Below are 22,900 nucleotides of genomic sequence, written 5' to 3' on the forward strand. Positions count from 1 at the left end.
AGAGAACTTTCCAGCTTCTACTCTGCTCAGGTTTGCTCAAGCAGGGAAAAGTTACTTCTGGGGAATATAAATCCCCATATCCCACAATCATGATGTCCATAGTAACCATGCTTGCTGGGGAATTCTTGGACTTATAGTATCACAGGTATCCTTTTAGTCCTCAGATTCCAGTTTTAGCTCTAGTAAGGAATAAACAGTAGAGGTGTGCAATTTGGCCAAAAGGCATGCTGTTTCGGGGTCCATTTTTGGCTAACCCTCATTCTGTTTACCGGGAAGTTACTCGAATCAGGAGGAGTGTTGCCTGCCAAGTTTCAGAAGAATTCACCAATCTGATTTTTTAATAATTATTTTAAGTTTTTACCATAATATTTTTAAATATAAGATAAAACGCAAAAGAATGTTCTGGGAATTGTAGTCACCGGTTGTGTCCATTCTCAGCCAATCAGAGCATGGACATGACCAGGCCTTATATTGGCTGAAAAACAGAGAGAGAAAAACTTCAACTCCCATCATGCTCTGAGAAGAACTCACAGACTTTTCAATGCCTGTCCCCCACTCCATGCAAGTGCTGCTGGGAAAGCGAGTTCCCAACAAGACCCTCTCTGGAACAGGAACCTAGGGAACTTTTCCACTGCCAAGGAGGGAGAAAAGACACTGCAGGATCTTTTCCAGGATTACCAAATATTACAAATCACTTTCAGACCAAGCCTTCATCAACAGCCTAAAGGCAAAAGATAGAGCATATGAGCTTTTGCAGCAACATGTCCAGTAGGGAGACTTTTGGTCTGAAATGTGGTGACATACCTTTCAGACCAAGCTTTCATCAACAGTCTAAAGGCAAAAGATAGAGCAGATAAGCTTTGCAGCAACATGTCAGTAGGAGATTTTGGGACTTTTCACAAACATCACTGTTTCTCTTTTTGTGCAAGACACTGTTTAGATCAGGAGTCCCCAAACTAAGGCTCATGCTCCAGGGTCACTTCCCCAGCCATGTTAGACTTAGGATCTCTCAAACTCTGAAATGATTTGAAGGCATACAACAGTAAGAATCCTAATTAGCTTGAGTTTCTCATCAGCCAAAAGCAGGCCGAAACTTCCCACTAAAATACTGGCAAGTTTATGTTGGTTAAAATTGTTATTAATTTTAAATGTTGATTTGTTCTTTCATGGGTTTTTTGCATTGCAAATAAGATATGTGTAGTGTGCATAAGAATTTGTTCATGTTCTTTTAAAATTATAGTCTGCCCCCCAACAGTCTGAGAGATCGTGAACTGGCCCTCTGCTTAACAAGTTTGAGGACCCCTGGTTTAGATGCTACTTTGTTTTTTTCTCCAATTCCAGTTGTTGGATGTTACATTTGTCTGCTGTAATTGTTTCTTCTATATGAACAGTTTAACACAGTGGTTCTTAACCTGTGGGTTCCCAGGTGTTTTGGCCTACAGCTCCCCGGAATCCTAGCCAGTATACCAGCTGTTAGGTTTCCTGGGAGCTGAAGGCCAAAACATCTGGAGACCCACAGGTTGAGAACCACTGGTTTAGGAAGAATCTACCATGAAAGACTTTTATAGCTGTTCATTACTAGACTATCAGTTTTGAGGTTACATTTTCTAATAGAATCATAGAATCATAGAGTTGGAAGACACCATAAAGGCTCTCTAATCCAATCCCTTTACCCTGCAGGAAAACACAATTAAAGCACCCCTGACAGATAGCCAACCAGCCTTTGCTTAAAAACCACAAGAGAAAGAAACTTCACCACCCTGAAAGACAGCATAGTCCATTGTTGAACAGCATAGTCCATTGTTGAACTTCACCACCCTGAAAGACAGCATAGTCCATTGTTGAACAGCATAGTCCATTGTTGTGACCCCCTCCATGTCCCAAGCTGAACACAGCTCAGGAGTTCGTAGCCAATCAGGCGCTCAATAAACTTGTTTCAATCCTTGTTTTGGGGCTTATTTGCCTCACTGAGGCCCCTTCCACACAGTTGAATAAAATCCCACATCATCTACTTTGAACTGGGATATACGGCAGTGTGGTCTCGAATAACCAGTACAAAGCAGATATTGTGGGTTATTCTGCCTTGATATTCTGGGTTGTATGGATGTGTAGAAGGTACCTGAGAAAAATGACTCAGGTTGAATATGGAATGTAATTGTATTGATAACATTAATAATTGAAGATAGGTATATTGGTATCTCTTCCTTTCAAGTGTATAAGGCCAAAGAACTCTGATTTTATTTAATCCAGGCACGTTTACAGGTCCATCTAAGTTTGGAAGAGTTAGCTTTTTAACAAGAATGTGAGAAAACCAGCAAAGAGAAATGTTTGGAATTAACAATTCCTTTCACGAAATACATTGTCTTAAATCCAGCATTATATTAATTGAAATAATATAACACAGTGAAACTTTGGGTGGTTATATACAGACCCTTTATTCTGGGGCTGATCCAGAATGTCAAGTGCTGAATCTGCTCCAGAATGGCTTTCATCACCAATCATTCTATAACATGTCACTCTTAAAATATAATAGATATTACCATCTGAAGTTTTCTTTGTGTCATAGATCTCTAACTATTATGCTAAATAATTAATTTTGTTTAAAAAGGAACAAATATGGATTATGTTGGGCTAAATAGCTGCATAAGTTAGGGTATTCTTGAATATTAATACACACAGCAACTATGAAACTAATAAAGGAAAGCGGGTGGGGGTGGGCGGGCTTGTACATGCCTTCGAGCATTGCCCCAATGAAAATATGGTCATTCCTTGATGAGGTTAAACGTGTGTTTACTATGAAAAAAAGAAGTGAAAGAGGAAGAGGAATGTCTGAAACACTAGACTGAAAACGAAAGCAGACTTGCGTGCTTGGTTCCAATCTTTTTGCTTCATTCACATTATTTTTCAGGGCTCACTGGGTTCATTTGGTGTTGTTTTCTTATCATTGCTTCCCTATTTTTGTAGTGCAGAAGATGAATTAATTAAGCTAGTAAAGAAAACAAATGGCTGCTCAGTGTCTTTCACCTGATCCAACTGGCAGTTGTTTGTCTGCAAGCAGCCACAGAACTCACAGGGAATTTTGTCAATTCCTTCCTTTGAAATGACATAACATAGGGAGCTGAGGAACAAAGTAAATGGATGAAGTGGAGAACCTGTTTGTGGCCCAGAGTGTGTAGATAAAACAAAGTCCTGTAGAGTTATGCTGGAAGGTAATGGACAGAAGCAGGGCAAGCCTGTTCCTTTCCACCCACTTCCTCCCAAATGCACATAGTGCTTTCAGGTTTTCAAAAGAGCAACAAGAGACAGTCAAAATGACATACAAGATCAGCAATTGAGAAGCATCTTTTAACAAGCTTGTGGTCAACCCGGATACCAAATAAAAGCTTTCAGTTCTTATAGTCATGTATCCTTTGTAAATGAATATGTTGTCCACATTCGTCAGTTGCATGATATACAAATTTCTGTCTTTCTGGAGGGCTCATAGTCCAAAATATGGATTATTTTTGGGGCTACTTTTCAATCTTTTAGAAAAAGGAAAGCTTTTCCATTCCTCAAATAGAGGATATCCCGTATAAAAAAGGATACCTGACAGTCCTATAAGGGCATACCTTTCTGGTCCTCCAATAAGGGGGATAATAAAGGATCCCTGCAAACCCTAGCTGTACAACATAAAGCAGTGTAGAATGACTATAAAATGACCTAGATCAGCTGTCAGAATTTAAAACACAAGTGAAGACCTATCTCTTCCAGCAGGCCTACCCAGATCATTTTAATTGACTTTTAAACTTCCACTCTAGGTCTAACTTTTGTTGTGTGCATTTTAATATATATTCTATGGAAATATGTTATAATATGAGATTCTACTGAGTGTTTTTAAATGATTATGTGTTTTGATTATGTGTTTAGCAATGTAACCTGCTTCTCCTCGAGCCGTGAGGAGAGGCAGGTAAGAAATAAAAATATTATTGTTGTTATTTATTATTATTATTATTATTATTATTATTATTATTATTATTGCAATCAAGTTCAGTTCACTATCTAAATGCATGGACACACCTGGATGTGTTCTGGATCCCCATGAAGCACCCCAGGTGTTGGGGTTCAGCCTGTGTGTGAACCTGTACCTGACTCTCTGATTGTATTTCCTGATATTAATGAAGGTGTCAATGATTCTGAGCGTGATGTTAATGAAGGTGTCAATGATTCTGAGGTCAATGTAGAAGATGACGGTTTGTGTAGTGAAAATCCTGCTGCTTTGGAAAGCGAAAGTACAAATTCCCATGAGAATGATTCAGAGCCAAGCATTGAACTTTCACTCCCTTCGAGCTCTCCAGATAATAGGACACCTGGTTCCTCTAACGAGAATAGACGGGGGCAGATTTGGCAAAACAGAGGCGAAGCGCAGAGTTTACGGAGGTCAGCTAGATTAAGAGAAATGCAAACACAACCTTCAGGCATGTCACGAAATAGATTTCTATGCTTTAAAGATGCTTGGCCTGGATGCCCATTTAGTCCAGGCATCGTTTCTGTTTCATGAACAGTCTCTTGCATTCTCCTGCTTCCAGTGGCTTTGTTCCAAGGACTTTTCCTAGTGCTTCAAGTACGGTTAGTGGTTTGCTAACAGGTTCCAGGTTTCAGCAGTGTTGCTGTGGGTTTTTGATATTGTTCATGGACATTTCTGGTTGCTGAGTTTTACTGTGACTTTTTACCTTGTGTTTTTCTTCTATTTTTGTACTTATCTTTCATCAATAAAAAGGATTGTTTTTTTTCCTGAAGTCAAGTGTGGTGGATTGTTGTCTTAGGGTTCAGTTTCCTGCTCTGGGTCGCAACACCAGGTGTAAGTGGAATGCACTCAGGCATTCCACTCCCAGGGATGAGTAATAGCCAGGCATGGTACAGAATTGTCCTCAGTAGACTCCTCCCCTGCTCATTGCTCTCCAGAAAAACTTCTCAAAATCACAAAACTGAAATAACTGTAAATGCATCATTTTCAGGTTTTCAGACAAAGTGTCTAACAGTGAAGTAAGATCAAAATTGGGAGTGTAGATCACACAGTTCATGGCTTAAATATAGCTTCCAAAGCCACTTTTTCCTGTGTTATCAAATACTTTCATGGCTGGAATCACTGGGTTGCTGTGAGTTTTCTGGGCTGTATGGCCATGTTCCAGAAGCATTGTCTGTTGATGTTTCACCAGGAGATACATCAGGAGAGGATGCTTCTCGAACATGGCCATCCAGCCCGGAAAACTCACAGCAACCCAATTTTTCCTGTTTTGAAAATCTCTCTAAAGAAAGGGGGAATCACACCTTCAGGGACACAGTCCTCCTTTTTAAAAGGAAACAACCATCTACTTTAAAAAGCAACAAGAATCAGAAGTGATCTCCCAACATCTCTATTTGAAATGTGTAGAAACTTAGGAGGAAAACCATCTGATGAAGTCCTTTCTCTTTTGGGTAGGAGGGGTAAGGCGTTGGGAGGGGGAAGGGGAAAGGTAGTAGTTATGTGGATGCCTGGAGCAGACATAGGGAACAGGGCATGGGGAGAGGATGTGGAAAGAACCACGACTATAGAAGCAGACAGCACAGCCCCTTCCCACTGACCTTGTAACACAGCATTTAGGGGTCTGGGCTTAATATGGGTCTATTAAGCCCAGACTCATTGAGGCTGTGTTGCTAGGACAGTGGGAAGGAAATGTGAGGTCTTTTCTTAGAGAAGCAGCCTCAATAGAACTGGGCTTAAAGGGGACTATGTAAACCACTGTTAAGCTGTCCTATCAAGGCTGAACAGCTAGGGCAGTGGGAAGGGACATTGGCAGTGGCTCTTTTTATATGTCACATATATGTCACACATATGTCACATTTATATTCTCTTTATATGAATAAGGAGCTGTTTAATTCTCAAACTAGGAACACCTCCTTCCACTCATTTATACATTCATGTAGGATTGAAAGGTTGTGGGGTTACAAAAGGAAAGGAGAAGGGAAGCAAGGCAAGGGAGTTATCCAATGGGAGGGCAAGGGAGCAGTTAGAATGCTAAGAAAACAAGAATTATTGGTTAATATGGGCATGTGAATTTACACATACTTGCATACATGTCAGGAAGAAAAAAATGTAACCACTGTAATCATGTGACCAAAAATAAGCAGATCCAGCAGACACATGAACATACAGAAATGCCCTCCTGTAATATCAGGCTAATGAATTATATTTTAAGCAACTGATTTTAAAGTGGATATAACTGATTTTAATGTTTGTATGTACTTATGATTTTATGTCCCGGCATTGAATGTTTGCCATATATATGCAGTGCTCCACCCTGAGTCCCCTGCAGGGTGAGAAGGGCAGAATATAAATATTATAAAAGAATGAATGAATGAATATTTGGACAGCATGCCACACACTGGAGCTGAATTTTTCTGGAATCTTGAAAACATTACCTCCTCTTCCCATCTTTTCGGAAAAAGCTGTATACTTCTCCACTAGAAGTTTAACCTGTAAATTTAATTGTTTTTCTATATGGGCCCTTCCACACAGCACTATATCCCAGAATTATCTGAGTGTGGACTCAGATAACCCAGTTCAAAGCGGATATTGTGGGATTTTCTGCCTTGATATTCTAGGATATAGGGCTGTGTGGAAGGGGCCTCATTTGTAGTGGTGCTGAACTTAGTGGCACATGAATAAACAACATATGTCTTGTAAATTCCACGTCTTTCCCTCATACCTCCAACTTCATTTTGCTGCTGGTTACTGAATTAATGTGCATTTCATATATTGCTGTGACTGATTCCTTGAGATATGAATGATCAATACTGAATGTAAGGAAGGATTCCACCTTGAACAATGAAATGTAAAACAATATTATCATATGCCATTTTCCACACTCAACACCGCATTTATCCGCAAAGGTAATTTGGGAGATACAAATACCATTTTGCAGACAGGGAAACAAATATCTCCTCAAAATGGCAGGAAAATGTTTTATTGAAACCACTAGGCATATATTTAAAAATTACAATGCATGCAGCCCAATTCATAATGTGAGTTACTTTATTTCAAATAGTGAGACCAGAAGGAAGCATCTTTTATAATAAGCACCCCAACCAACCCCAAACATAGACAAAAAATGAAGCAGGTAGGAAGGACTAGGTTGTGTAAATGACTTTAGTCCATTGAAGCAAATGAGTAAGGATAGAACCACATTAATCATAAAACCACATAAAACTAATCATGGTTGTCTATATTATAGCATTTGAGAAACACGTAAAGTTCATCATGTTTCTCACACAGCAATTTGGTCATTTGTATCATTCCCTAGAATAAGAGAATAAAGCTTCCTTTAACCATCAAGGTTATCCTTATATTCCAGTTTATCCTTTGATAAAATCTGGTTCTTCAGGTATATTCTCCGGTGGTTTACCTATACTATCTACAACTCCATCCAGTTCTTTTTTAACAGCTTCAACCAGTGGATATTTTCCTTCATTGCAGAAAGAACCTGAGAAATCATCTAGATCAAGTGCCCAAATCATGATGCCTCCTAAATGGTTATTTTTCATATACTGAACCTGAAGGAAAGAGAAAGAAATGAGGCAAATCTGGAGCAACAACAGTCTGTAAAAGATAAGATATTTCACAAAGCTTGTGTACTTGGAACAATTGTCATGGTGGCTTTGTGGATTCTGGGAGATTTGAACCAGAAAGCAATACTTCTGAGCTGTGAACATCACGTACACGTGTTCCTCTCTGCTCTGTGGGCCCAGTGGATTAGTATTTGTCCAGATTTAACCCAGGAAAGACCAACATATGCAAATATGGAGTTTGTTTCCAAAATGTAACAAATCCATCTGAAGAAGTTTTGCAGGAATCAAAAAATATATATGCTGGGGATATGCATTCTTTTACTATACAAAGACATTTTTCAGTCTCTGGATCAAAGTGACTTGATTCATTTTGATACTTTTGATTTGTAGATAATATTCTACTCAACCTAGCAGTTTGAAAACATGCAAATGTGAGTAGATCAATAGGTACCATCTTGGTGGGAAGGTAATGGCGCTCCATGCAGTCATGCTAGCCCATGACCTTGGAGGTGTCTTTGGACAATGGTTTAGAAATGGAGATGAGCACCAACCCCTAGAGTCGGACTTGACTAGACTTAGTGTCAGGGGAAACCTTTGCCTTTACCTAGCCAACAATGTGTTGCCATCTATAACTTATTATTCAATTGTTTTGGATTTGGTGCCTTTTAGAAACAAGCACCATAAATGTAATCTTGACAAAGAAATTCTCTAACCCCAACATGACAATTCTAAATATGCCCATATGCTATAACAGTCTCTCTATGGATTATTCAATTCACTCATTTGGATATGATAAGGCCATGGTGAGAAGAGAGCTTACTAGTTCCATCTTCCTCTCCCTTTATTTTTTCTTCACTCTTTTCATGTGGAAAGCAATGAATTTGAAGAGGATGACTTTTGTTATACATGGAAGATTTGGACAGCATAGTATTTCCAGTGAAATTGGGGCATCTATATGCTCAAATGTTTTACTCTTCACATAAGGCAAATAGTAAAATTGGAATGTTATAGGGCAGAGTAAATGTGCTCCCATCAGTGAGTGAAGAAGCTTTGTAAAAGAATGACTAAATGTGGCTACTAGGCTTGGGCGGTTTTGTCAGTTAATTTCGTAATTCATTATTAATTCATATTTAAATTAGCTTACGATCCAATATTGAGCCATGCAGGAATAGTGTGAGGAGTAAATTAGATTCGAAACAATTTTTTCAATTTATTTCGTAATTATTTTGTAATTATTTCGTAATTATTTTGTAATTATTTCGTAATTATTTTGTAATTATTTCATAATTATTTTTGCATGTCTGGTGCAATTTTTATAGTTGTTGTTTGTTTTATCACACCAACAGTCAACAACAGAGGGAGAGGGAAGCTTCAGAAGTTCCCCCTGTCCCATTTGGAGGTTTTTTTTAGCATATTGCGCAATCGCATCCGCCATTAACGAATCAATTCGTAATTATATGAAATTTCGTATATTTCGAAATTTTTAAAAGGAAAAATTCAGAATTATTAAAAAAAACGAAACGCAAGGGCCCCCTAAAAACAAAACGAGTTTAGAACCAAATTTTTCCGTGGTTACCCAAGCCTAGTGGCTACATCCGTAATCCTCTATGAAGTCCTACCCTGCCATTGAATTGCAGTGTGGAGATGAGCCCAAGTTGTGGGAAATAAGTATGGCCCTGAGAGTGGATTGCATGCCTCCCAACTGACAATCAGCCTAGCTATGTACAGTGAAGCTTGCAACCAGAAGCTTGCAAAGCAACTTCTGGTTGCAAGCTCCAAAGCAACTGTGACCACAATGAATGTGTTTTGCACCAGTGAACAGACTACTTGTGCTGATGAAAACTCAGATTTTAAAGTAGATATAAATTATGTACTTGGAGCAGACCAGGCAAGAGATTGATGCCAAGCTCTTCCCCTGTTAAGTCCTGCCATCAGAGACTATTTGGCATTACCAACTGCTGCAGTGTAATAGGGATGACTCCAGTCTTCTGGACAATGTTTCAGTAAAAGCGATGACACTCTGTGATATCATTAGGAGAGAACCGGAGGGGTGCGAACTGCATTGACTGACACCATCTGAGGCAGTAACACCCAAATGTTTTGCAGAGCATTTCAGCAGAAATTTATCATTTTGAATAAAAACAATATCCCAGTTACCACATAAACACTTCCCATAAGCCATGTTTACAAGCATTGTATCAACATACCTACAAGACCAGATTAAGTGGCCAGAGTAGATGTGGCCTTGGTCTTGAGTAGTTAAACCTTGTTTCTGATGAAAAGTTGTTGTTATATTTATTTACATACCATCTTTTTTCTCTTAAAGAGACACTCTAGTGAAACTGCTAAAAATGTTGTCCTGTTCACTAGTTATGATATCATAAGCTGGACTTACAATATCTTACTAGCTGGGCTTTCATGTTTATGATCAAGACTTACCTTCATAATCTGACAGGAACCTGACTGAAGTGTTTCTTTTATTTTTTTTATCAGAATATACAATTTCTCTTTGGAAATGGTTAATTGTATAGACCAGGGGTCCTCAAACTTTTTAAACAATGTGGCTGGCATCATTTCCTAGCACTCTGATCTCCTGTGACTTACGAAAGCCTGCATTTAGAGTGCTACCAGGTTGTGAAGGCAGGGTTTTCCTTTGTGCATGGAGGTATTATCAGTCATTACTATTGAATCTCAATTCTTCTTTCAAATATATATATAGCTTCTGAATTTGTGAGGACTTCTCTGTGTTATAAACAGGACTGTAATGTTGCCAACTTGTACTTCCAAATTTGCCATTACAGTGCTGAGGCTAATTATCATCTTATTGTATAATCTTTGTAAGGACTTCTTCAGACAAGGTGGGGGGGGGGGGGGGAGCACGGGGAGTGAAGCACTCATCTTCTCCCCATTCTCTCCCATTGAGGTCCATCTACGGGAATGGCCCATCCCATAGACTTTTCACAACTTTTACCCACTTTCCCTGGCTTTCTCCAGTATGAAGATGGGTTTAGGACTCTGTTTCTGTCTGTCTCAGTGGAAGTGCCCTTACATAATGAGATGGCCTCCATGGGACTCCCATAAGGCTCTATTTCCTGAGTGCATGGAAATGGAGCCCTAAACCCATTTGATGATGCCCAAAGACAGTTACTAGCTTGGGGTGAGAAGGGTAGGTTACAAATGCAGGAAAAATAAATAAATAAATAAATAAAATTGGGAAATTAACTTTTAACACTTGCCTTAGCCTTAACACTTCTCGTGTCTTCATACCCTACCCACTGGTTTCCTTTGTATGAGTAGGGAACTTTTTGCTCAGTAATCCATTCTTTCTTGGCACCCTGATTAAAAATGCAGATCTGGAAGACATAAATATTACATAAATATATGCACACTAGGCCCCCTGGTGGTGCAGTGTGTTAAACCACTGAGCTGAACTTGCTGACCAAAAGGTTGGCAGCGTGAATCTGGGTAGCGGGGTGAGCTCCTGCTGTTAGGCCAGCTTCTGCCAACCTAGCAGTTCGAAAACATGCAAATGTGAGTAGATCAATAGGTACCGCTTCTGCAGGAACGTAATGGTGCTCCATGCAGTCATGCTGGCCACATGACATTGGAGGTGTCTACAGACAACACCAGCACTTCGGCTTAGAAATGGAGATGAGTACCACCTCCAAGAGTTGGACATGAATAGATTTAATGTCAGGGGAAACCTTTACCTTTACTATATGCACAACAGCACTTCTAGAATTCAGCTCAAGGTTATGGTGTTTGATTTTCAAACTCTAGATAACTTGGGCCCAAAATATTTTGGATTTTTACATGAATACAGTATGCATATATATAAGACAGGCCACTGCGTCCCATGGCAGAGAAGCAACCCACACCCCTCATGGGCCACAAGCTTTCAAAAGAGAAGGCTTTCTGTTTCTTCGTAGCCTTATTGGTTGTGAGCATTACACCCCTTCGTTGGGAATGCTTTTTGTTCCTTGGATGGAAGTAGCAAAATGTTTTCATCAACCCTTCCTGACTGGGAAATGGTTTTTGCACCAAAACACTTTGTATCCTTCCTGCCCGCTAGATTCCCACCTGCAGCATATGGAAATGTTATCTTTCAGGACTACAGCTTCCTGTATACCAGGCATGGGCAGACTTCAGCCCTCCATTGTTTTGGACTTCAGTGCCTACAAGTCCTAATAGCTTACCGGCCAGAGGGACAAACTTTGCTCATGCCTTCTGTATACTGTACTTGCAAGCAGCATAGCCACAGCCAATGGCTATGTTGAATGTTGAGATTCTGGGAACTGCAGGCCAAAAATGTAACTTCTTCAAAATTTCCACCTGCAAACATTTAATCTTCTCTTACCTGGATTCTAGACATTGTTGACGATCCCTCCCTGAATTCCACTCAGCTGGTGAAGGATAACTAATAATAATTTTCCTCTTTTAATTCCTAGGGTGCATCCGCACTGTAAAATCAATGCAGTTTAACTCCACTTTATCTGCCCTGGTAAGGCACCAGCACTCTTTGGCAGAAAAGGCTAAAGACATTGTAGGACTCTATAAGTTATTTAGCTTGTCTACCGAAGACTGCTGGTGCCTTAGCAAATTACAACTTCCTGGGTTGCATAGCAGTGAACCATGGCAGATAAAGTGGTGTCAAACTGCATTTATTCTGTAATGCACCCCTGTTCATTCCATGAGTTCCCATGATTGAGTGGAATCAAACCCCAAAATCCACTGGTCTCTCAGAGTCCAAGTCCAACACTCAAACCACTATACTATGCACTCTCTGTGTCTATCTGACATTGTACAACTTCATGCTGGAGTGCCAAATGGGGAGACAAACATGTGTGAAACCCTTGATACCTCATAATAGGCCAGACTTCCTGAAATATTTGTGAAAGCACCAGGTGTTCCTGGACCGGAAGCTCCAGCCCCAACCCTAGTATTTCTGGAAGAAAGAGTGAAACTCTGCCCCTCTGTGGGGACTCCCATGATGATCTTCTCATCTTGAACACCCAAACTTTTTAAGTACTGTACAGCAGAATCCTGCATAAAGAAGAAAGACCACATTAGCCACTGTGTTCATGTGGTGGGACATTGTGCATATTCCAGTTCTATGTTGCACTATGGTTTGCATGTTCCTTCAGCAATCTTGTTGATCTAAATTTTCAAATAAATGTAATACCTTTGAGGTATTAAATATACATATATGTTTCTGATCATAGTTATTCATTTGTTTTTGATAACATCTAAGGTTTAGTTTCTGGCAAGGTACACGTTGCTGGTTTTGACCTTTAAAGTCCTACATGGTATGGGTCGAGATTACCTAAAGGATTTCCTTCTCCTGAACACTTGAGTCCCCTGTGGGAAGTTACTCCAACCAGCCAGAACCCTACTAATAACCATCACCCAGAGGACCTTTTCATCAGCCACCGCAAAACCGTGGAACGATCTTATGGAAGAGCATTGACAGTTAGATCAGCTGTTGGGGTTTAAAAACCAACTGAAGACCTATCTCTTCCAGCAGACCTACCCAGCCTCATGAATTTTAAACTCATGTTTAATTTCTATTCTGTGTATTTTAACGTGTATTTTATAGAAATACATTTTAATATTGGACTAGATGGCTCATGTGGTCTCTTCCAACTTTATGATTCCAGGCTGATTTTCCTTTTTTAAGAAGGTATAGCTGCAGAATCCACTTCACAAACAGATTCATGAAAATGCCTAGAATAGTCAATAAGTGATGTTCAGAAAACTTTTACTGTTGCCAAATTCTTCAGGGTCCCAACATTGAGCTACAGAGATCCCATTTGGCATTGGAAACCACAGTTTAAGAAGCAGTGGTCTAGGTAGAGAGGGAAATTGTAGCATTGTAAATCAGTTTTATTCTGATTTAAAATGGTGGAGGTTTAGCACAGCTGGTAAATCGTCAACAAAAAACTATAAGATCTATCAACCAATAGGTTGCAAGTTCGAACCCCTGGGTTGGTTTGAGCAGCTGACCGTCAGTCCTGCTCACTGTTTACCTGAACAGTTCTGTTTACCTGCTCACTGTTTACCTGTTTACCTGAACAGTTCTGTTTACCTTACACTGTTTAACTGCTCACTGTTTACCTGAATAATTTCTCTAATTACAGCTTTAGCTGTAATTAGAGAAATTAGGTACTGCTAAAGCAGGAGAGATGTTTTACAATGCCATAAAGAAAAAGAAGATCAGAAAATGCTGGAATGAGGAAGTCCTGATGGCTCTTCGTCATAGAGGATGGAGCGACTGCGCCCCTTTTGGATTTGAGCCTGACTGTCCATGGCATCGAAACAACACCTCCTTCTGTTCTGTCTGTGTACTGTGTATACAAACGGCATTAAATGTTTGCCATGTATGTGTACTTGTGATCCACCCTGAGTCCCCTTTGGGGTGAGAAGGGTGGAATATAAATAAAGTGATAATAATAATAATAATAATAATAATAATATTGTTTAATGAAGTGGAGGTAGGGGGGAGTTATAATAGTCAGAGATACTTTTTCCTAAGTTTCAACTCACAGCCAGGGTTGTTTGATTTTCCTTAACACTCAAAGTAAAACATAGCGTCAAAGATAACGTCTAGAAAAAGCCTCAGAAAACTTACCCTTGGATTGACAACTCACCACATTATATAACAACTCAAATTGACGGTCATTTCTGCCCCTGTGAAGGGGACTTGTGTGCCCTGTGTACTTGTGACTGCCATCGTTCCAGTAACCATGGAACTCATAGGTCATTAAATTTATGAAATCTGCAAATCTGTGGGAGAACACATAGTAAATCAGCCCCCATTATGCAAGTGTGGTTATGCTTACAGTTCATCTGCGAGGTTAAAATAAAGTACCTTTTTAGCTACCTGCACCAGATTTTACCCTGGAATATCTGAGTGCATGACACTTAGACCAAATCCAAATCTCTAATCACGTAGGTGAACACTACTGAATCAGTGGTGTTCGCCTACATGATTAGAGAGGTCTACTATACACTAATTTGGACAAACAGAAGGATTCCAGCTTCAATGTTTTTGAAACATAAGAGGATAGAGATGGGATGTTGTACAATTATCAGGCTGAACTCTCACTTAAAATCAGAAATTCATTCTCTGTTGAGAATCAAAATTCCACAAGTGAGCACTAAAGCTTCATAACACTTATCTATTCATCTGTGCCATTTAAACTATTGTCAATAAGAAATACACTGTACTTTTCAACCCATTATGCTTTCCTTTCTAGATACCACTTGCCAATTTAAATTTACTTAGCCTTTGTATGTAACAGATATAGCTGAAAGATTTACCTTTTGATTTCCCCAATATCATAGTGTTCATCAGTGGTTACAGCTGATACTGCAACACTCAGTATGAGTTTTTCCATACGTGCATTGTCTCCAGCCTCTGACTTAAATGTATGAAAGAAATCCTAAAGGACATTAGTGGGTAGATGTTATTTTGTTTTGAGGAACAGATAGCTTTTGTTTCCGTATGCAGTACTTCAGTGGTGCAGAATAACAATAATAATAACAACACTTTGTACCCAAGTGTGTTTCAGCCACCTTCCATCCATTTCCTTACAGTGCAGCTTTTTAAAATTACAGTAGAGTCTTGCTTATCCAACCTTTGCTCATCCATCATTCTGTATTATCCAACACAATCTGCCTCCTGCCCGGATCCACAGCTGTTTCAATACATTGCGATGTTTTGGTGCCAAATTCATAAATACAGAAATTATTATGCAACATTACTGTGTATTGAACTGCCTTTTCTGTCGATTTGTTATAAAACATGATGTTTTGGCACTTAATTTACAAAATCATAATGCTATTTGACATTTAATAGGTTTTTCCTTAATTTTATTTATTTATTTTGGGCACTTCTATCCCGCCCTTCTCAACCCCCGAGGGGGGACTAAGGGCGGCTTACAACTGGCACAATTCGATGCCAACAATTCAACAGATAAATTACATAACAGCAATAACCACAGTAGTTAAAACAATCAATTAAAACAATAACAATTAAAAGCCAATCTAGTGGCCAACGTTCACCAAGTTCTGATATCCATAAGTCCATTCAGCATTACCATAATCCCTCCTTATTATCCAACATTTTCGCTTATCCAACTTTCTGCTGTACTGCAGTTGGGAAAGTTATTTTATTGGATGTTCTGGATGGTATATACTGGAAGATGACTAAAACAACAACAACAACAACAAAAACCAGAACAAAACTTTTCCACACTTTAATAACGTCTGCCACCCAGTGTCAAATCTTAAAGCTCTTTGATATTTCTAAAGATGGGGGACAATTCTTTTGGAAGCTTAAGGCTGACAGCTAAGATACTGAGAAGTTTTAAAATTTGCCCAGTTGAATGGTGAGTCCATATCTTGGTTAAATCCTGCTTACACAGAAATGAACTGTGTTTTAATGTACCTGAACCAGGTCGGCAAAACGTCTTTTATTCCTCTCTTCTGGGTATTGCCAATTAAGATCCAAGCCATCAAAACCGTGATTCCGAAGAAACTGCACCACTGACAGCACAAAGTCTGAACGTGTGGCAGGAGATCTTGTTACATCTCTAAAGCTGTAATAGGTGGAAAACATAGAATTAGGGGAAGTTTTGCCTTTGTTTTCATTGTTGCATTTTTCATTTTAAAAGTACCTGTACAAAAACTACAGCAAATAAAGAGCAACACTTAAAAAACAGGGGAATTCCAGACAAGAATCAATCAGGATCAGCCAACACATCCCAACAAAGGATTCCTCTAGGCAGCAACCAGCCAGGGTTTGAACATGGGCATATGGCCTGGGAAACTCACAGCAGCCCAGTGATTCCAGCCATGAAAGCCTTCAACAACAGCATCTATTTCGCTTCTGAGACATTGCTATTCTTGTATTTTTCTTTTCTTTTAAAAAGCAACTGTTGTTCTCTGGGCACACACTAATGAAGAATGCTGTATCCTCCAGGTTTATATTGTAACCAAGCACTTCACACTAATAACACTATGTAACAAAATTTGAAAAAAAGAGTCTGTTCCTGTTTCCTGTTTAGCGGCATTTACTTTGAAAATAGTTAATATACTTGAGAATTGGTTGAGATTCTGTGAGGTATTCATTGAAAAACTATAGCAAAATGTGCTGCAGGATGTTCCACAAGAACAAAGTTTCTGCACTTTAATAAATCTTTTCCATGTTTTCATGATAGAACCAAATAGGAAATGACATTTTTAACCCAGAAACAAAAATCTAACTGAAGGAGTAGTAGTCTGAAAGGTCAAAGATATAACCTTTGTGTTTGTAGAAGAGCATAAGCCGTAATAAAAATGTGCTATTGTGTAGAAGGTACAAGTAACTAGCCACCTCTAGAAGAGTTCAAAACTCCCAATAAACAAACAGCTGGACTATCTATATAAATAAAAATGTAATGTTCGTTTCTGGGATTAACAGAACTCAAAAACCAGTGGGTCAATTAACACGAAATTTGGACAGCATACACCTAACAACCCAATGTATGTCCTTCAATCAATTTTTTTTATTTCGTAATTTGGAGTTGTCGTTGCTGGGGTTTATAGTTCACCTACAATCATAGAGCATTCTGAACTCCACCAATTATGGCATTGAACCAAACGTGGCATACAGGACTCCCATGACCAACAGAAAACACTAGCAGCGTTTGGAGGGCATTTATCTTGAGTTTGGGAGTTGTAGTTCACCTACATCCAGAGAGCACTGTGGACTCAAACAATGATAGATATAGACGAAACTTGGCACAAATATTCCATATGCCCAAATACGAACACAGATGGAGTTTGGGGAAAATACACCTTGACATTTGGGATTTGTAGTTGCTGGGATTTATAGTTCACCTACAATCAAAGAGCATTCTGAATCCCAAAAATGACAGAATTGGGGCAAATTTCCCACACAGAACCCCCATGAAAAACAGAAAATACTTAAAGCCATCCAGTCCAACTCTCTTCACCAGGGCAAGAAAATGTAATCAGAGCCCTCCTGACAAAGAACCATCCAGCCATAGATATAGATAGATAGAAATGATTCACACACAGACACAGATACAGTATCATAGATTTGAAAAAGACCCCTAAAGAAGGACTATGATATGTTGCATATTCCAGAGTAGGCAATCCAGACACTCTCCACATCAACAGTGACAAAGAAACAGCAAGAAATACTGTTTACCCACAAGCATAAAGGAATTACATATATTATAAACCAACACTTTCTCATTATTTTACTTTCCAGATCATCAGACTGGACCACAGCAACGCGTGGCAGGGGACGGCTAATTATTAATAGCGTCCAAAACTAATTAGTCTTTTGTGTTCACTTTGTGTGCAGAAAAGTATGTATTGTAAAAATGATTGTTAATTGATTGAAGGTCCTGGATTCCCAAAGTGCAAGGAGGAGCTACAGGTGTTATGTCAAATTTCTCCTCTGCCCTGAGAAAAGTAGTGATGTTGTCAGGAGCCTCAAGTAAGGCACAGAAGTAAAATATTAAATAATGGTTGGACCAGTCACAGTCTGGATTGGAAATAGATGTGATCTATAATGCAACACACACACACACACACACACACACACACACACAGATATCTACCATTGTTAAGCAAGACATATGTGGGCTCTAATGTTGCACAACAGGAAAGAAATGATGAAACAGACAAAAAAGGTCTTGGAAGTGAGAACTCTGCATAAATATACCGATGGAAAAATTCTGAGTAGTTTTGGTAATGTGAACCCTTTGTCTTTGAGTTTCCAACCCTCTAAAGCAGTGGTACACAGCTACTGGATTTGCCAGTTTGTGTTGGACCACATCTTCCATTATTCCTCACCTTCAGCTACATTGGCTAAGTGCTCCAGTTATTCCTAACTAGTCTAGTCTTCCTCTTTAATAGCTTTAAACATCATGACCACATACTGATGTTCCTTGGCCACAAATGTGCCAGTTGTCATTTGTGAAATGTGGGAGGACATGATGACACAATGCTTGGAATCACATGAATATGATCCTGGGCTACAATTTTCAGAATAATATTTTACCTGCAATCCCCATAGATTGGTGGTTAGCAGAAATTCTAATGGGAGGCTTGCTGATGATTCTCTCTCTATATATATTCACTACTAGGGAACAATGCCAATTTATTTATTTATTCTGTCAGAAATGAATTGAGGGTACAGTTAAGGGTTAGGGTTTCCAACTACAAAAGTGCCTCTGAAGAAGATGATTGCCTAAAAATAAATCAGTTAATTTCTTTCTAAAATAAATCAGTTAATCTCAAAGCTGCTGCCTGACTCTTACGTTTCCATCTTGTTCAAAGTTATATTATGAAGTTATAACCAAATTGGGGAAGTACAGTGGCTTCTGTTCCTTTTGATTTTGGGTAGCAACAGAATAAATTGATAGTTTTGAACTTACGGTTTAGATCCTGTTGAATATCCACCAACAGAGAGAAGAGTCTTCAGTGTGGGATTTCTAAATCAACCAATCAATCAAAAGGAGCAAAACAAGTAAAATTAATTGTATTCCAGTATATAGAGAAGCAATTCCTATCAAAAATGGCACTGGGGCTGGTTTGCCACTTTTCAAACTAACTTGAAAAAAGTAAAGAAGACATTGCCATCTAAAGAGATTGATCCTAAAAGATTATTTACCCCAGAGTCTGAGATTACCCAACTGTACCACTGATTCTATGAATATGTAACACCATCCAGTTAAAAACAGCTTTGATTTCAATTTCTGTCAATGGGACTTGCAAATTAGGGGTATACTACTGCTACTCAGATGTCTTGATTTTTATAGCTCTCAGGAACTCCCAGGAAGCACATCCATGGGATATGGTGGCTGAGGAATTTTTACCACCTCAGCACAAACCATTTTGCATCAGAATTAAAAGTTGCTATGTGAATTATCTCTCCTTTGTGATCCAAAGTCTGTAAATTCACTGTTATACCTACTTGACTTTAAGGCGTCTGATACTGTCATACGTTTTCATGTCGTTCTGCTTGGAGGCAATCTGGTTATCACTTATGTTGGCAAAAGCATAAATGATGTGGGTGCAGAGAAGTGGATCAATGTCATCAGGAGTAAAACGCCCCAATCCATCATGATACTGAGACCAATCGGTGAAATAACAAACCAATTTAAAGTTGGAACTGGAAACTGTTATGGTGATTGAGAAAGATAAAATGAAAAAGGAGTTAGGCAACGAACAGGTATCAAAATGGAATAACATAGGAGCAGTTTCACTAGTGAAAACAAAAATAGTTTAGGGGGATCAGAATAAAATCGGGCATCAAAGAGGTCCAGAAGCTTTGGTGGCTGATGACTCCTTAATTGGGAAGTCAATGAATCAATTTTGATGTTTGTGATGTATCCACATTGCACATTATTAGCAGTTCTGTTGAAATGTGGGACTTAGAATTTGGTGAAGTACTTAGAATTCTCTAATTTATTCCTTCTGGTAAAGAATTCTTAAGAATTCAGGAAATTACATGTCTCATGATTCTAAAGGATGGGGTCACGCCAGTTAAAGTGGAATCAAACTGCTGTAATTATGATCTGTAGTGTGGACACTAGGGGCCCCTGGTGGCGCAGCAGGTTAAACAACTGAACTGCTGAACTTCCTGACTGAAAGGTTGGCGGTTCGAATCTGGGGAGTGGGGTGAGCTCCCGCTTTTAGCCCCAGCTTCTGCCAAACTATCAGTTTGAAAACATGCAAATGTGAATAGATCAATGGATGCTACCTTGGTGGGAAGGTAATGGTGCTTCATTCAGACATGCTGGCCACATCATCTAGTACAGGGGTCCTCAAACTGTTTAAACAGAGGGCCAAGTCACAGTCCCTCAAACTATTGGAGGGCCAGATTATAATTTGAAAAAACATGAATGAGTTCCTATGCACACTGCAATATCTTATTTGTAGTGCAAAAAACACTTAAAAACAACACAATAATTAAAACGAAGAACAATTTTAACAAATATCAACTTATCACTATTTCACTGGGAAGTGTAAGCCTACTTTTGGCTGATGAGATAGGATTGTTGTTGTGTGCTTTCAAGTCATTTCAGACATAGGTTGACCCTGAGCGAGGGCCAGGTAAATGACCTTGGAGGGCCGTATCCGGCCTCAGGGCCTTAGTTTGAGGACCCCTGATCTAGTTGGTGTCTATGGACAATACTGGCTCTTTGGCTTAGAAATGGAGATGAACACTACCTCCCAGAGTCGGACACAACTAGACTTAATGTCAGGGGAAAGCTTTACCTTTACTTTTCTTTTAGTGTGGACGCTAAAGTACGATAGCTTTGAAGGAGTTGTAATTGATGCTAAACCAGGTCTGGGCAAACTTTGGCTCTCCGGGTGTTTTGGACATTAACTCCTAGAAATCCCAGCCAGCTTACCGACTTTTAGGAGTTGTAGGTGTTGAAGTCCAAAATACCTGGAGGGCCAAAGTTTGCCCATGCTTGTGCTAAACCTATATTGGGTAAGCATTCAGAAAATTGGAAAACTCCAGAAGTAACACCTGGAGAGGAGTTACTGCTCCAAAGACATGGGAATTGCCAGCCACCACTTTCAAAATGGCAAATTCATGGAAGCAAATGTAAAGGGAAGTATGTTCTGAGAAAACCCTAATTTTAAACACATTGATGGGAAGTGAGCTAGCAGATAAAGAAAAGGATCTCTGAAGTGACAGACATTCTGAATACGGTGTATAATTCTGGTTATTGCAGGATATTGCATGGCTACAAAAGTTGCATAAAAGAGCCATCAAAATAATCAGGATGTAGAAACAACTTTCACAAGAGGAGCACTTTATGCCATCTGAGCTTTTAACCATATTATATCATACAACACTGATTCGAAATTAAGATTGGTGAGAAGAGAATCGGGAGGTCTGTCTCCTGGAAAAAGTAAAGAAAACCAAGAAATAAAGAAACAGTGACATACCATGTTGTAGAAATATCAGCACAACTACACCTAATGGAAAGAAAGAGAAAGTATTCATTGATTAATAAAGGGATTGAAACAAATGCAGTATATATTCTTATATAAGGCATAAAGAATATCTACATAGTTGGTCCAATTTATGGGATATTCACACAATGACTGTTGGATTTCCTGGAAGGCTCAATGGAATATGTATTGTCAAAAGCATTCATGACCGGAATCACTGGGTTGTTGGGAGCTTTCTGGGCTCTATGCCGGCAAAATATCAGGAGAGAATGTTTATGGAACATGGCCATACAGCCCAGAAAACTCATAATAACCCAGCCCCATGGAATGTTAAAGGCTTCTAATTACAAGGATTCAAAACATGTTGAACCTACCCTCCTCATATGTTTTCCAAATCTTGGGGACTCGATTTGCAAAAGGAAGATTTTAAAATTTATCAAACACCTTACCAGTCCATGCGATTGCTCTACTCCTCATTGCGTGCTGTGGTCTGCTATACCGCACAACACTTCTGCTTCCCTTATTGTGGTGTTCCTACACTATTGCTTTGGTTCAGTTTTGCATGAACTCAGCAGCGTGCAAGCAAAATAATAGTATTCACATCACATCCTGGAATAATTGTCCAATTATCTAAGAGAAAATGTTGCAACTAGTATAGTGGGTGTGGCACACATTTGTTCATTACAGCCAGCTGTTTGAAACTTACCGACACCAAAATAGCATCATAGAGTTGAAAGAGACCTCAAGGCCATCCAGTCCAACTCCTCACCATACAGAAACACAATCAAAGCACCCTTGACAGATGGCCATCCAGCTTCTGTTTTAAAACCTCAAGAGATGGAGACTACCGCACTCCTCAGCAGTATATATTCCACTGCCGAATAGCTCTTATAGTCAGGAAGTTCTTCCTAATGTTTAGGTGGAATCTGTTTTTTCCTGCAGTTTGACTCTATTGTTCTGTGTCCTAATATCCAGAGCAGGCTTAATACATCTTCAACAGGACATCTTTCAAATATTCAAACACTAGTTTGGGTACCTGGCAATGCCTGAGTTATTTGAAAAATGCATTGTTTATTTTTTGATGTTATAAATGGACCCATTAAAACTGGTGCAGAATCATGGCTGGTGAGATTAATAGTAGTCTCTGGATGTGGATGAAGGTACTGCAAATCTCATTGTCCATGGCCCATCTTTCCCAAACCCCTCCAGTATGGTCAGTTGGTCATGGAGATTCTCTGTGCCAAGTTTGGTTCAGGTCCATCATTGGTGGGGGTCTCAGTAGTCACTGGATGTGGGTGAAAGTACTGCAAATCCCATTGTTCATGGT

The 22,900-nt window shown here is 39.3% G+C and overlaps 1 protein-coding gene across 1 annotated transcript; it reads right to left on the minus strand.

Moving 5' to 3' along the window:
* Window positions 1-6,973: 6,973 nt before the first annotated feature.
* On the minus strand, window positions 6,974-22,156 carry LOC132773380 (chitinase-3-like protein 1). The gene is made up of 10 exons (XM_067468023.1): window positions 22,023-22,156; window positions 21,568-21,597; window positions 19,577-19,781; window positions 19,038-19,094; window positions 16,034-16,184; window positions 14,905-15,026; window positions 14,232-14,367; window positions 12,445-12,627; window positions 10,821-10,937; window positions 6,974-7,569 (listed from the first exon to the last, which is right to left on the minus strand). Exons 1-10 carry the CDS (start codon window positions 22,048-22,050, stop codon window positions 7,372-7,374), a joined length of 1,227 nt encoding a protein of 408 aa, XP_067324124.1. The 5' UTR covers window positions 22,051-22,156; the 3' UTR covers window positions 6,974-7,371.
* Between the last annotated feature and the right edge of the window lie 744 nt (window positions 22,157-22,900).

The sequence above is a fragment of the Anolis sagrei genome, chromosome 4, assembly GCF_037176765.1.
Source record: "Anolis sagrei isolate rAnoSag1 chromosome 4, rAnoSag1.mat, whole genome shotgun sequence".
Taxonomy (NCBI): domain Eukaryota; kingdom Metazoa; phylum Chordata; class Lepidosauria; order Squamata; family Dactyloidae; genus Anolis; species Anolis sagrei.

Bases quoted from the DNA above. Each gene is read 5' to 3' on its own strand.
- LOC132773380 (XM_067468023.1), bottom strand. From the start codon at position 22,050: ATGAGGAGTAGAGCAATCGCATGGACTG. The intron at 16,185-19,037 runs GTAAGTTCAAAA...CACCTATTACAG, and splicing joins TATTCAACAGGATCTAAACC to CTTTAGAGATGTAACAAGAT. The intron at 10,938-12,444 runs GTATCAAGGGTT...TATGTCTTCCAG, and splicing joins GAAGTCTGGCCTATTATGAG to ATCTGCATTTTTAATCAGGG.